Here is a 14,308-nt window from a genome sequence, read left to right as displayed (position 1 = left end):
GCCCCTGAGGGTGCGGGCCTTCCGGGCGCAGGCGAAGGGCGAGTTCGGGCCCCTCTGCGCTCCCTAGGCCTGGCCAGAGGCGCTCTGAGGCCGCTGGGTGGGGAGTCCCAATCCAAACTGGGCGTGCTGGGGGGCGAGGTCATGGGCTCGCCAGACCGGCGGAGGAGCGGTCGGAGGACACGGCGTCCTGCACCGGATGGGGGTGCCTGCCTGGTGCACTGGCCAACCCTGATAGCAGGAACCATCACCATCACATACCCCTGTACCTGAAGAGAGGGAGCCCTGCGAAGAAGAAGGGAGGAGAGAGAGACAAGCTTTCGGGGGTGCACAGCCAGCCAGGCTGAAGGGCTCTGGAAAGGATCCCAGGGAGGTGGGAGGGCCCAGCGGCGCTAGGAGAGAGGGGAGAGCTAGCGAGCAGGCTGTGGGGAGAAAGGGGGACAGCTCCTCTCATCCACCTGTTGCTTGTGGTCATGGCTGTACCCCCGTCCGCCACGACCGTGTTGACCCGGAGGCCATAGAAGGGCCAGCCCAAAGCCCCGTCAGTGCCCTGTTCTGTCTTCCTGATCGGTCCACTTCCCAAACATGGAGGTCACAAATATGAGGGGCAGGGCTGTAGGTGGAGAAAGGGCTTACTGACTCACGGAGAGAGACTCCCAGCAGGGGCCCATCTTCCCCCACTCTGTCCTCTCCTGCACCTTTCCTACACCTGTGACAATATTTGTTTCTTCCATCCCCCCGGCATGACAGAATGTGAAGGAATGGGGGACATTTGTACCTACTACCCTCACCGCCGCGGGTACCACCTCTACCACCTCCCCGCTATTCTGCCCCCTCTGTCTTCCTTCCCCCGGCCCCATTCCTTCCCCCATCCACTCTCTCTGCGTGCTCGTGCACGGTGGTCCTCATTCCTGCCTTCACCCCTTCCCCCTGTGGCGGTGCCGCGTGCCCCGCCGCCCCCTCCCCCAGCCTGCGGAAGGCAGACCCCTCCAGGACTGCACAGACACGCCCAGGTCACCCCCGAATGGAAAGAAGTCTCTAAGGTAACAGAAACATAACAGCCCCCTTCCCTCCCTGCCTTTTCTGTCCCTTTGGGGACATGTGGCTGCATTTTATGTGTCTTTATGTCCCCAGAACGACTCTTGTCTGCTCTCCATCTCCCCATTATCCTGGCCTCAGGACTTCTGAACTGAAGACTGGAGGCATCCTTAGGGGCAGGAACGGGGGAGGGGGTGAGGAGCCGGGAGGGAATGTATAGAGGGCACCTGTGTAGCTTTGGGGCGGCCTCTGCACCTGTCTGTCTCTCGCAGGATCTCAGAGGAAGAGGGGAGCATAGTGGGGGCCGGGAGGGGCTCTCGCACCACCAGGAAACTTGAAGGGAGCTCCAGCTCCCTCCCATGACCACTACCTCCTCTTCCTGGACTTCAGTCCCCCTGTTGCCACCCCTAGAAGGCTTTGCCCAGACCTCCCCAGGGTTGCTTCCTTCTCGTCATTCCCGGAATGAAGGCTACTTGAGGGCAAGACCCTTGTCTTTTCCAGCTCGGCATCCCCGTGTCCTAGAACAGGGCCTGGCGCCTGGAAGGCACTCGATAAACAGGTGTAGAATTGAATTGCACTGAACAGAGATGCTTGGCTGGTCAATAAAGGACATTTACTGCTGCCTGTCTGTCCTCTCAGTCCTTCTCGCTCGGAGCTTCGTCCCCCGCTGGAGCCCCAGCCCTACCTGGCCCTGGCCCTGCCCTCCTCCCCAGCCCACAGGAACACTCTGCTCCAGCCTCTGCAGACCCACCACCACCTAGACCCCTAGATCCCTCGGGAACTAGGAATGGGCCAACACACTCGGGCCATGCTCCCGGTCTCCAGGCCCCAGTCCCAGCTCAGCTGAACCCAGCTCTCAAAGAACCTCTTTCCAAGCAGCCCCACCACCTTACAAAGCCACATTTGGAAACTACTCTTCCTTGAAGCACGCACTCCCCTCAGTACAGGTCCACCAACATTTATTGAGGGTTTCTCATATGCCAGGCACTGTGCAAAGTCCTGGGTGGCCAAAGGCCAGTCTCTTTCTCCCTCCCGGCCTCCCAGAGTCCTTGCACCTCCCGTGGCCAGTGTGCAGTTGCTTTTCTGGGCCAACTGCCATACGTGAGCTGAAGGGACAGTGTGACGGGCCCAGCTCAGGGAAGGCCTGGTGCCGGGCCTAGGCCCTCGGTCACCACCAACTGTCTGCTCTGCCCTGGCTCCATCCCTCACCCCCTTCTGGTATCCCACCGGGCACTTTCTTCTCTGGAAGGAGATGCTCTGGAGGGCACACACTGGGCCGCCACACTGGCTCTTTGTTCCCTCCCCACCGGTTGGCCCAGTGTTGCCGTGGGAGGTCCAGGATGAAGCCCGGAAAGCCAGAGAGGCTCCCCGGCCGGCCGCGATCCACAGCTCCTGTTTCTTCCCCCAAACCTAGGGCCCAGAGCCAGTGTGAAGCCCGAAGCTGAGGCTGGATGAATGACCAGTTACAGTTCAGATTGGAGGCCAAGGTTGGGGCAAGGAAGCTTCAGGGGGCTTCAGGCCACGGCCACTGGCCATCTTCAGTCCCTCGGGCTCCTCTACCAGGCTGTCTGGCCGATCCCCAGCAGCACCCTCCAGCTGCCATGGACCCCTGGCCCAGAACTCAGGCTTCTCATCCCCCACTCGGGCCTCTGGCTGCCAAGCCACACTGAGGACATCATGTCCGCTGGAGCTCAGATCTCCTGTCTTCTTGGAGAGAATAATAGGAAAAGCAAGGGGTGAGGGAAGAAATGGAGTGCTCAGTCACCTGGGAGGGGGCAGGACCACACACACAGCACGTTCAGCAGGACCCCCTTCCCTGATACCTACAGAGACCTAGGGACACACGCACCGATTCTCTGAGACACACCCTCTGGATTCTTCTAGAAGAGAGGAAGGGGCTTGAGAGGGCACAGGAGGCACCCCAGGAATGGAATCTACCGCTTCCCACCCTCAAAGGGCAGGACGGTCATTGCTATAGAACCAAACAGGGGCCCCACGGGTCTCGGGGGCCCAGACCACCATCTTCTGTGGCTGGATGTCCCTGCTCACTGCTGTTGGCTCTTTTACCCTGGGACTTTATCTCCAGCGCAGCCCTTTTTAAAACTTTATTGACCTAGCTTCTTAGACTTCCTTGGCTGTGAGCGGAGCAGGGATACTCATTGGCCAGCGGCTCAGCCAGCTCAGGACCCATTGGCTGCCCTGCACCAGGCCTCTGTCTCTATTGGCCACCCACTCAAGCCATCCTCATTCTCCTTCGCGGGGGGGGGGGGGGGGAGGGCTCCGACGGCCTTTTCTCATTGGCTGCCTTCTCCTGAAGCTCGGTCCCTATTGGTTGCCAGTAGAGGTAGCGTTTCCACTGACAGCGAATCCAATGGACGGATGAGTTTTGTCCTCTCCGTGCTGAGCTGCCCGACGTCCCAGCCTGCGCTAGGGTGGGGGGGCACTGGGGGGGCCTGAAGAGGGCCCAACAGCCTCGAGGAGCCTCTGGTGCTGGCGAAGGTGCCTCCTCCTTTCGTGTTCCCCTGTGACTTCGCACACCAACTGGGCCGGGAAGGCCCCAGGAAACCCCTTCAGCCAGCCTGGGAAAGAGAGACAGGGGCCCAAGTGGAACCAAGGCAGGGGAGAGGTCAGGAAGGAAAGGAGGTCCCATGGGGTCTAATGCCCGAGGGTCCCAGTGAGTGTGGGGATTAGTGGAGAAGCCTGCAGCGTCAGGAGAAACGACATCAGAGGCGGAGGCCACAGCAGCAACAGAGGATGGGCGTGCCTGCAACGGCCGCTCATCTCCCTCAGAGGGAGAGCCGGAGTTCCTACGGGAACCTAGGAGGACCCCCATGGTCTGGTCCCCATTACCTCTGGGACCTCATCTGCCCCTCTCCCCTTCTTTCATGCCCTCTACCACACTGGCTTCCTTACCATTCCTCAAACACACTGGCCACAGGGCCTTTGCACTGACTCCTGTCTGCGCTCTCGGACACTCTTCCCCCAGACACCACGTGCCTAAGTTCTTCACCTCTGTCAAGTCACTGCTCACACGGTGCCTCCTCACTGAGGGGCACCTCGACCTCCCGATTTTAAATTGTCATCCTACCCAACCCTGGGACTCCTGACCTCCTTGACTCCGTTCCACTTCTGTTTGTCCACAGCACTTAAAACCCTCAGACACGCTGTAGCATTTACTTTTTTTTTTTTTTAAGTGTTCTCTGCACCCAAAGTGGGACTCGAACCCATGACCCTGAGATCAAGGGTCAGATGCTCCAGTCAGGCGCCCCCATATCATTTACTTATTTATATCTTGTTAATTCTTTATTATTTCTCCTCCACTGGATCGCGCGCTCCAGCAGGGCAGGAATCTTTGTGTGTTTGGTTCACAAGGCCTAGGATGGCGAGCAGCCCCTCGGAGGTGCTTAATAAAAATTCACTGAATGAATAACTACAAGAATCTCTCACCTTCGGGGCTCTTGTGTGGGTGCTTGCGGGGAGCCCTGGACTCCAGACTTCGTCCCTCCGTCCTGGCCAGTGCAGAAGGCTCTGAACACAGTTCCTGGGAACAGTCTGGTTGGGGGTGAGTGACATGCGGTGGGATCAAGACTCTTTGTAGCTTCTCCCCCATCTGCCCCTGAAGCCTCGCGTTTCCTTCCCTCCTCCCCTCTGGGGGACACTCACCACAGTCCTCATAGATGGTATCCGGGGAGCAGGGGAGGGGGCCCGGGGTCGGGAAGGCTCCCAGCCAGCGCTGCATGTCTGATCTGGTGGGGACAGAGGGAGGGGTCACGTTTGAACCAGGAGGGTCTTCTGAGGGACAGACAGGGGCTACAGAGGAGCGAGATTGAGGAGGAGGAGGGTGCTGGGCTCTGAGAAGCCGAGTGAGGGTCCCAGGGGTGTTTTCTGAAGGAGACGCAACTCACAGGGACGAAGCTTGCAGGAGCCGGTGGGTGGGGCGGCCCTGGTGGTTGCTCAGAAGGGAGAGGCGGAAAGTCGGGGGTCCAGATGGGTCCGGAACCTGTTGGGCCTGGACCAGGGAGCGATGGGCATAGTCCAGAACTTGTAGCCGCTGCCCGCTGCCCAGGGAAGAGGCAGTTCAGAGGGAGGACAGGGATCCAGCTGGACCCCTCCTCCCTACCCCAGCCTGGGTGCCCTCCCCCGCCCCTGGGACCCACCTCTTGGGCTGAGTGATGAGCAACAGGTCACTGAAGAGCAGCAGACAGAGGGGGGTGAAGCGGGGGCGTGAGGTGAAGAGCACACCCCCCCTCCGGCACCCTAACTCGGTCAGCTCCCCCTGCAACTCCAGGCGCCTGGACCAGGACACCAGGGGCAGGGCCTGTGAGGGAGCAGGGGGAGGTTCCGGCTTGTTGCAGCATGGGGGGGGGGTAGGGGCGGGGGAAGGGAAGGTGGGGGGCAGGACAGGGGGCCAACCTTGACTTTGTGAAAGCGCAGCCTCTGGGTGAGCCGGATCAGCTCCTCGGTCTGCTTCATGCGCCCCACCTCAGCGCTGCAACGCTCAATGATCTGGGGTCAGGGGAGCCATGTCACCCACCCCTACTCCCTTGCACCCCTACCGCTTCTCCCTACCGCCCAGGCCCGCTCTCTCCCCCCCACCCCAACACCACAGCATCCCTCCTGCCCACCTTGCTGACAGCACCCAGGGCTTTCTGCGCATTCTCCTGGCGGCTGGACCCCTCCTCAGTCTGGCGCAGGATATTCTGGGGACAAGGAGGGGCTTCACTTAAGAGGACCCCACCTGGCTTGACAACATGCTTAGTCTGGGTTCACAGGGCTGGGGGACCAACCTCAACGAGGCAGAGAGACGTCACCACTCACTGCACAACCCTGAGCACCTCAAGTGACCTCCCTGAGCCTCAGTTTTCCCCATCTGTCAAATGGGGATAATACCCACCTAGCTTACCAATAGCACTGTCGTGAGGATTCAATGGGGTAAGTAGACATAAAGTGCTCCGCATAGTCCTTGGCACATGGTAAATGCAAATAAGAGGGTTGCTATTGTTTTAACCACTATCAACCACAACTCTTAGCACCAACAATATAGCAGAGTGGTGAAGAGTGCCCGGATTCACATTTTGCCTCTCTCAGTTATTATCCGCATGACCTGGGGCAAGATACGTATCCTCTCCGTGCCTCGGTTTCCCCATCTATAAAGTGGGGCCAATAATAGTTCCTACCCACAGTTGTTGGCAAGGTTCAACAGGTACAAAGCACTTAGAACCATGCCGAGGACGGGGCACTCAGGAGCCCTTTAGCTGCTAAGATTAGTGTTATGACTATTAGGTTGTCTACACTGGGGATACACGAAGCTGAATAGGATATGAAAATGCTGATAACCTAGATGGGGACTCCTCACACCGAGTCACCTGCATTGGGTCACCTGGTTTAGGGAGCAGTTTCTACTTTGCCACAGAAGAGTCTTTCTCAACCTGACCCCACCCCCCACTCCCCACTCTGCCTATCGGTCTGCCGAAGAGCCTTTTTAGACACGTTTTCCCTAAGTGTCCCACCCACCATGACATTTTAATAACACAGATATGTTGCGTGTCTATCGACGAGCCCTCTGGAGTACCACGAAGTACTACTACCATAGCGAAGATTTCTGTATCGCCAAAGAACTAATTTTTGCCTCTTTGGGAGTGACATCACCGCCGCCACCGGGAAGGCACGCAGTGGGGGAGCCCAAAGACCACTCCCCACGTTCCCCCTGAGATTGAGGGAGAGGAGGGGACCTGCCCAAGGTCACTCAGCCAGGTCGTGGCAGAGCTAAGTCTAGAGCTTGTCTCTTTAGCCAGGGGGCGCTTTCCACTGCCCCCAGACTGCTCCCTGAGACACTGCTTAGCTCCACGTAGCTTGGATTGAGAAGCCGGGGCAGGCGGCCCCCGGGAGGAGGGGAGAGTTCCCCAACGGGGCGGGGCGGGGGCAGAGGGGCAGAGAACACCCCTCCCGTGCCCCCCGCCCAGCACAGGCACCTGCAGCAGCATGCGGAGCCGGGTGATGCGCTGAAAAGGCAGCAGCAAGAAGGACGGCAGGGGCAGCCGCTCGCACTTCGGGAGGCTCTGCAGGCGCCGAAGCTCCGCCGAGAAGCGCACGTTCGTGTCCCTGCGGAAGCCGTCCACCTCGAGGCCCTGGACCCCAGCCCTGCTCCCCAGCTTCCTCCCCGACGCGCGGCCCCGCCTCCCGCACACTCACATAAGGCGACTGTAGGTCTCCTCCTGGTATTGCTGGTTCCGCACGTAATCCACATACACCGAGAAGGGCCCCACGGCGTGGTCGTGCACCACGTCACACAGGTCGCTGATGTGGGGGGAAGAGCGCACGCGGGACAGGAGCGTCCCTAGAAACCTGAAAGGGGGTGCAGAGAGCCAGGTCTCCCAGGTGTTCCTGCGAAGAGCTGGACGCTAACTGGGCGCGAGGAAGGGAAGACCTGGGACAAGCAAAAAGCTAAGGATGTGCTGCGAGGACAGGGCCCCACTGACCGCTCGCTGACTCCCTGAACTCGCTGCACATTAGAAAAGAGGGTGTGGTGGTCCCGGGGGGTCAGCGTGTCCCGGAGAGCCTGGCTCAGCACGAAGGTGTCCGTCAGCAGCCGCAGGGAGCGCAGGTAGGAGGCCTCGGATGTCACCACCTCGAACAGGCTCTGAGGAGGAAGAGCTGCGCCGTAGTGGAAAGCCCAGCTCCCCGACCGGCGCAGAACCCAGGTCCCACGCCCCCTCCCCTGTGCCAGCCCTGCCCGAACGCCCCGCCCCACCGCGTGCCCACCTCCTGCATGCGCCTCTCCTGGGGGCTGAGCGTGTCCAGGAGTCCACTGGCTCGCACGGCCGGAAGCTCCTGCCACAGTGTGTTGCGAGGCCCAGGGGGCCGTGCGAAGGTGGGAGCTTCGCCGGGATTCGTGGGGGAGGGACACCCATCCTCGCTGACACCCCAGAGCTCCTCAGACAGCACGGCTGCTCGATAGTTCTGGTACAGGGGCTCTGGGGAGCAGACGGAGCACATCAGGGAAGGCCAGCGCCCCGGGACCCTTCCCCTGGGGCTTGCTGGTCACAGCAGGGAGCCCCCCACATCCAGAGGCCCTCACCATCCTGCAGGGGCAGCTCCCAGTTCTGCTCCTTCAGCTCCTCCAGCCCCTCCTTGTCCCTGTGGAAAGGGATGGAGTGCCCCAGAGCCACCACTGTGACACACCTGGGGGGGGGGGTTGCTATTCACACACTCGTGTAAAGGAGTGCACAACCCGGAGGCAGGTTGTATGCGGGGACCCTGACCAAAGCACACAGACAAAATGACTCAGGCGCCTGCTCCTGGGTGGCTCCCGTCCACTCCTGTGATCTCAAGCCTCTCCCGTTGTCTCACGGACGAGCCATTGTCTGCCATGCCCTGTTTGTGCCTCGGGGACACTCGGGCGTGATCAAGCCCAAGCTCGCTCCTCCCTCTCTGTCCTGTTCAACCAAGCTACACACCCAGGAGAATTCACACCAGCGATAAGCGAATGGGCCTGCCCTTGCTCCTCTCGGGGTGCTGAATCTAAAATGATTGACAAGCCCAGATGACACAGAAGAGGTGTTCCCGGTGCCAAATGGATTTGCGGGCAGTGGCTGCAGAGGGAGGCTCGAGCTGGGGGAAGTCAAAGGGAGCACCTGCCGTGCGCCGGGCTCTTTACCAAGATCACACTCAACAACTCGGTGAGGTAGTTGGCGTGCTTACCCCCACCCACAGATGAGGACACTGAGACCCAGAAAGCCCAAGTGACTCGTCTAAGGTCACGCAGCTGGCAAGAGACAGAGCTGCCTGTGTCTGGAGCCCTAGCCGTTTTTCACCCCACGTTCGGGAAGGTGGGGTTGAGCTGGGCTGATGCTTCGTCTGCTCTGGGGTAGGAGTAAGGGTGCGGGGCTTTGGTACCTGCCCTCCATTGTTGCCGGACGAGTGTTCTGAGGAGCTTCATCAGGATTGTCCCCTGGAGAGAGATTGCCCAGAGTGAAGAGAACAGACCTCCAGAATCCCCAGCCCAGGACTCCTGACTCCAGCCCCAGCAGAGACGCTTACTGGTGGAGGAAACCAAAGCCCCCGGGGCCTGTTGGGGGTGGTAGTCTGTTGGCTTTTAGTCCTCTCTACCTCCACCCCTCCCCTCCCCAGCCCAGAAGCCCGCTCCCCCAGGCCCAGTACCTGCTTGGATGCCATCTTCGGAGGGAGGATCGAGATCTGGCTGGGGGGGGTCCCCGGAGATGGTGGTGTCCTGCCTGACCCAAGTTGGTTTGGGGGCTTTGAGGGGCGGCAGGAGTTTGCGCTCGGCTGTGGAGCGGTAGGATGTAAGGACCACTGGGGGGAGACTGATGCTTGGAGGGCTGGGGCGGGAGCGGGAGGCCCTCAGTGGGGAGGCGCGGCAGAAAACCCTGGGGCCATCCTCATAGCCGCCCACGGGCACCCAGCGGAGCTCGAGGCCAGGCCGGCCTATGTGGCAGACACAAGGGCAGCAAGGAGGGCAGGCCAGGGCAGCATCTGTGGGAGACACGGGAGTCCTAAGGAGGAGGCCCTTGGGGCCTGGCCCCACCCTGCCCAGGCCCCCTCCCTCCCCTGAACCCTTCCAGCAGGGGGACATGGCAGTTCAGCCCCAAGCATCTATCTCCTCCACCTGCCTGTCTTCAGACCCCAACAAATAGGGAAACCAGATTTTCCAAACATGAAATCCATTTTTAAGAACACAGCCTCTGAGGGGCGCCTGGGTGGCTCAGTTGTTAAGCGTCTGCCCTCGGCTCAGGTCAGGATCCCAGGGTCCTGGAATCGAGCCCCGCATCAGGCTCCCTGCTCAGCGGGAAGCCTGCTTCTCCCTCTCCCACTCCCCCTGCTTGTGTTCCCTCTCTAGCTGTCTCTCTCTCTCTGTGTCAAATAAATAAATAAAATCTTAAAAAAAAAAAAAAAAAGAACACAGCCTCTGAAAGCACCCAGTCTTAAAGCACTGAGAACAAAGAAAATGAGTGAGATGGAGCCCACCCCCCGGGGCTTCCCGACGCACTTACCCGGAGTGCCGTTCTCCTGGGACCCACTCCCAGCAAGGTTGCCCTGTGGAGCCTCTCTCTCCCCGTTCACATCCACTGCCCCTTGGGGACTCGGCTCCAGGGCCTCCGCAGCCTGGACCCTGCTTTCAGTCCCCCATTCAAACCTGCCAGCCAGTCTCCGCACAGTGCCTGGGGCCGAGGCAGAACCACCCTGGGCGGGGACCCCAGGTGTGGGGAGCAGGGGCAGAGTGTGTGACCCAGAGGGTTTGGGTGGGGGGACTGGAGACCGGGGAGCAGGTTCTGGGGAGACGGAGCGCCTGGACGCGGGACTGGGGGTGCTGGAAGGCGAGTCTGGGGAAGTTTGGGAGTCGAGGCTGGCTTTAGAAGCTGATGGAGGCAGGAGGGCAGGGGGTTTGAGGGAGGAGGCAGGGGGGTCGCAGTGGATGGGGGTGCACATTGGGGTTGGTGCATCATTGGAGGTGAGGGCAGGTTCTTGTGGAGAAGAGCCATTGTGGTGGGGTCCTGGGGACTGGGCGGCCCGGGGGCGAGAAGGGGGGCGGGGGCGGATGATCCGAGGGGGTTTCTGGGTAGGAGGTGTTGCTGCAGGAAGAGACTGGGCTGACATCTCCCTCTGGGCTCTTCAAAGGAGTGGGGTACTCTGCTGGAGTCATCCCCTGAGGAAGAGGGAGGGAGAAAGAGACCCTTAGTGCCCCCCAGCCCCGTAGGTAGACTGAGGCCTCTGAGCAGAAACTGTTGGCCAGCAAAAGGGGCAGGATGTCAGGGCCAGGAGGGAAGCCTGGTGCCCTCCCTCGGCTTCTTTCTCATCTCCGCTGTCTCCGGTCCTCACCACTCACCCCTCCTCGCCTCCCGGCCTGCATTTCTGTCTTTCGGCTTCTGCTGCCAGAGTCAGGCCAGAGGAGACCGTGAGCTCGGCTTGGGGGCGGCGCCCCGCTGGAGACCCAGGTGTCGGGGGGCGGGTACATGAGAACTGGAAATGTAAGGGACATCGGGCTTGCCCTGTGGTCAGATGCGTCCAGCTGCGGAGCTCTGTGTGCGTGCATGTGTGTGCGTGTGTGCGTGTGTGCGCGTGTGCGTGTGCCATTTGCAGGGCTGCCGTGAGACGTGCTGAGAGCGTCGCGCTCTGAGCAGACAAGCGCGGGCGAGCAGAGGCTGCTGGGCGGGTGCGGGGCGCGAGGTGGGGTGCGCGGGGGCGCGTGTGCGGGGCGCCGTCTGCCGGGGCGGGGGGCGCCTGGGCCGCCGTGTGCGCAGGCGCGCCGCGCGAGCCTGGGGTAGCGAGGGATGCATCACTATTTCCCTGCTCCAGCCGGCCCTCCGCCCCCCATTTCCCAGTTCCTCTCTCCGGACTCTCCCTTTCCGGATTATTTTTAGTCTCCTTTTCCTGCCCTGAGGAGTCCTGGAGCCTCTGACCCCAAGAGACCAGGAGGCCCCGGGCATGGTCTGTCCTGCCCCGTCTCCATCCCTGCCTGCCCGCCCCCCACCTCCAATCTGGTCCCAGAGGCCCCAGGGGCGGCCTGGGTCCCGCCAGGAGGCCCGGTCGGTGGTCGGGAGCCCAGCCTGAAGGTGAGGACCAGTGGGGCCCGGACACCCGCCTCTGGGCTTCACCTCCTCCTGCGGGCAGGCGGCGGCAATCCTGAGCAGGCTGCGGGGCCAGGGCGGTGCCCCCAGACTCCGTACAGGAGTCGGCAGGAGGGAGACTGAGAGCCCTCCAGGCCCCAGACTGGATTCTGGAGAAATGATGCCGGGTGGGGGCTGGGGGCAGTAGCCTGCGAGTCTTAGAGCTCAATGGCCTCTGTGTTCTGGCAGGAAGTTCCTTAGGTGGCCCGGCCTGTGGCCTCACTCGCCCCCCCCCCCGCCCCCCGCCGGCTCCTCCCCAGCCTTGCCCCGCTCAGGGATCCCTTCCCCCTACCCCCAGGTACCTGCGTTTACTTCCTTTCCCCCCACCCACTCGGGCCTCTCGCAGGGACCCAGGTGCTCGGCCCCACGCACTCACCCTTCAGTCCTCTCCCTCTGTCACCTCCCAGGGCTGAGTGAGTAGGGGCAGGAAACAGGAATCGGGATCCTCCTCCCAACCGGACACCCCCCCCCAAACCACACCACACTCCACATGCGCACACTAGGGCTCTGGAAGATGTGAGGGACCCAGGATCCCAAGGGTCCGGAGAAAGGCTGAACCTCAGGCCCCGAGCGTGGGCTGTGCTGTATGCGCACGTTCTGTTTGCACCGCTGTGTAGACTGGGGTCTGGCGGGAGCTGCGGTGACCACGGGGTAGCAGGAGCACAGGGCTGGGGTGGCAGAAGGCCCCCCGGGTCTAGACACCTCTCTGTCAGCTGGGGGATGGTGTGTGTGTCCCCCCACGGCGTGTCTGACCTGCTGTCCCATACCTCACACCATAGCCTGTCCCTTTAGCAGCTAACCTGTCCCCCTGGGTGCGAGCCAGTCCATTATTTCACACCAAGGCACCCCCCCCTCCAGGATTCTGCCCCCCTAACTCTGCGATAGTGCCTCCTGAACTTACCTTTTCTTTCTGGAAGCAGTTTCTACTTTCAGCTGGTCCTGCCGACCCCTTGGAGCGAGGAGTGTGGGGCCAGGTCTCCGAATGTCTGTTCCTGTGTTTCTGGGGCGGGAACCGAGGGCCCAGATTGAGATCTCCACAGAGGAAGCCAGTTCCTCAGCCCCACCCGGCCATTGTGTCAGGCGTCTGTGCATGTGTGTTTGTCGGGGGGAGGGCAGCAGGGCGAGAGGGCCCCGGACCGGGACGGAGATCTGAGACCCGGCTCCTCCAGGTGGGTGCGTGACATTTGTTGGGACCCCCCCTCCTGCTCCTGGTTCTCAGTCCCCCTCTCTCTGGGTCCCAGCCCCTGACTCTCCCTCTCCCACTGGGAGGCTTTGATTTCCATTCAAGATGGATAGTCAGCACCCCTGGGGCTGGGGGGGCAGGGGACCCTCTCACCCCTAATTTGCTCTGTGCTTGAGGAGCTGAGTCCCCAGGGCTGGGGGTGTGCCATAAAAGCAACTGAGGGGGTGAAACGAGCCACACCCCAGCCTGGATGCAGGTTAGTGGGAGGAAGATACAGGGCAGTTTTGAAATCTGGGGGCCTCTGCCCACGCCCAGGTGCCACTCTTTCTAGATCTTCAGGTGCGCGCGCGCGCGCACACACACACACACACACACACACACACACACACACACACACCCAAACAAGACACTGGAAAGAAAAGTCAGAAAACTGGGATAGAAATGTTTGAACCCCTTTCTCCTCCAAGCGAAAGGCAAAATTTTCCCAATGACCAACCTGGCACTACCCGGTCTACCCTCCGCCCTACCCTCTGCTCGCAAGCGCCTTTGCCCTGGCTGCCCGCCGCCTGGAAGCCCACCTCCTGGACGTCCCCATCGGGGAGTCCTTCGTCTCTTCAAGCCCCTGCTCAGAGACCACCTTCTCGTGAGACCTGTCCCACCACTGGAAAATTCCCGGCCGCAGCCCCACACCTCATTCCAGCCCTGTCTTCTTCCCCACGGCAATCATTCCTCATAACATACCAAAATGTTAGGGCGCCAGGGTGGCTCAGTCGGTTAAGTGTCTGACTCTTGGTTTCAACTGGAGTGGTGATCCCAGGGTCATGATGTCAGGGTCGTGATCTCAGGTTCACGGGATTGAGCCCCAGGTAGGGGCTCTGCGCTCAGTGGGGAATCTGCTTCTCTCCCTCTCCCTCTGTCCACCAGCCCCGCCCCCCGCTGCCCGCTCTCTTTCTCACTCTTTCTCAAATGAGTAAAGAAATCTTTTTAAAAAATACCAAAATGCTTACTATTAAATTGATAAATTATGTTTATAGTTCATTAAGTTTTCATGGAAGCTTCTGGGACACCTGTGTGGCTCAGTCGATTAAACGTCTGCCTTGGGCTCAGGTCATGATTCCAGGGTCTCGGGATCGAGTCCTGCATCAGGCTCCTTGCTTGTGCTCTCTCTCCCTCTGACAAAAATAAAAAAAAGTAAGTGTCCTGGTGGCAGGATCCTTATGTTTTGTCCACTGACGTATCCTAAAGTTCTGGAACAGGGTCAGGCATATAATAGGTGCTTAATATTTTAGAAACTGAACCAAATTGCACCGAATTCCCCCTATAGTCCACTAGTCCCGTGACTCTCCTTCCCTACAGACCATTTCCACAACTCTCTTGATCCCGCTGGTTTCACACACACACACACACACACACACACACACACACACACACACACCAGGACCAGAAACCCACCCTCCCAGCCCTC

At 60.6% G+C, this 14,308-nt stretch overlaps 1 protein-coding gene across 4 annotated transcripts; it reads right to left on the bottom strand.

The window, feature by feature from the left end:
- Positions 1 to 1,008: 1,008 nt before the first annotated feature.
- Positions 1,009 to 12,673, bottom strand: ARHGEF15 (Rho guanine nucleotide exchange factor 15). 4 transcript variants are annotated; one of them, XR_003515397.2, is made up of 17 exons: positions 12,562 to 12,673; positions 10,047 to 10,699; positions 9,196 to 9,528; positions 8,932 to 8,986; positions 8,114 to 8,172; positions 7,798 to 8,009; positions 7,515 to 7,675; positions 7,228 to 7,380; positions 7,008 to 7,137; positions 5,661 to 5,735; positions 5,449 to 5,541; positions 5,193 to 5,353; positions 4,941 to 5,093; positions 4,699 to 4,781; positions 4,483 to 4,587; positions 3,397 to 3,614; positions 1,009 to 2,739 (listed from the first exon to the last, which is right to left on the bottom strand). XR_003515397.2 is itself a non-coding variant. In XM_027568454.2 (16 exons), exons 2-16 carry the CDS (start codon positions 10,648 to 10,650, stop codon positions 3,463 to 3,465), a joined length of 2,529 nt encoding a protein of 842 aa, XP_027424255.2. In that variant the 5' UTR covers positions 10,651 to 10,699; positions 12,562 to 12,673; the 3' UTR covers positions 1,010 to 3,462. The 4 variants fall into 4 exon arrangements, 3 of the variants coding, with proteins under 3 accessions (XP_027424255.2, XP_027424256.2, XP_027424257.2); XM_027568454.2 differs by having other exon boundaries at positions 1,010 to 3,614; XM_027568455.2 differs by lacking the exon at positions 12,562 to 12,673 and adding an exon at positions 12,037 to 12,082 and having other exon boundaries at positions 1,010 to 3,614.
- Positions 12,674 to 14,308: the final 1,635 nt, after the last annotated feature.

This window comes from Zalophus californianus, chromosome 16 (genome assembly GCF_009762305.2).
Source record: "Zalophus californianus isolate mZalCal1 chromosome 16, mZalCal1.pri.v2, whole genome shotgun sequence".
Lineage (NCBI taxonomy): Eukaryota > Metazoa > Chordata > Mammalia > Carnivora > Otariidae > Zalophus > Zalophus californianus.
This window is presented reverse-complemented; position numbering and strand designations above follow the sequence as displayed.

Excerpts from the sequence above, each read along its gene's own strand:
- ARHGEF15 (XM_027568454.2), bottom strand. The coding sequence starts at position 10,650 with ATGTCAGCCCAGTCTCTTCCTGCAGCAACACCTCCTACCCAGAAACCC. Across the intron at positions 5,354-5,448 it reads TGCGCTTTCACAAAGTCAAG|GCCCTGCCCCTGGTGTCCTG; the intron begins GTTGGCCCCCTG and ends GCTCCCTCACAG. Across the intron at positions 4,588-4,698 it reads TACCATCTATGAGGACTGTG|ACTGTTCCCAGGAACTGTGT; the intron begins GTGAGTGTCCCC and ends ACCCCCAACCAG.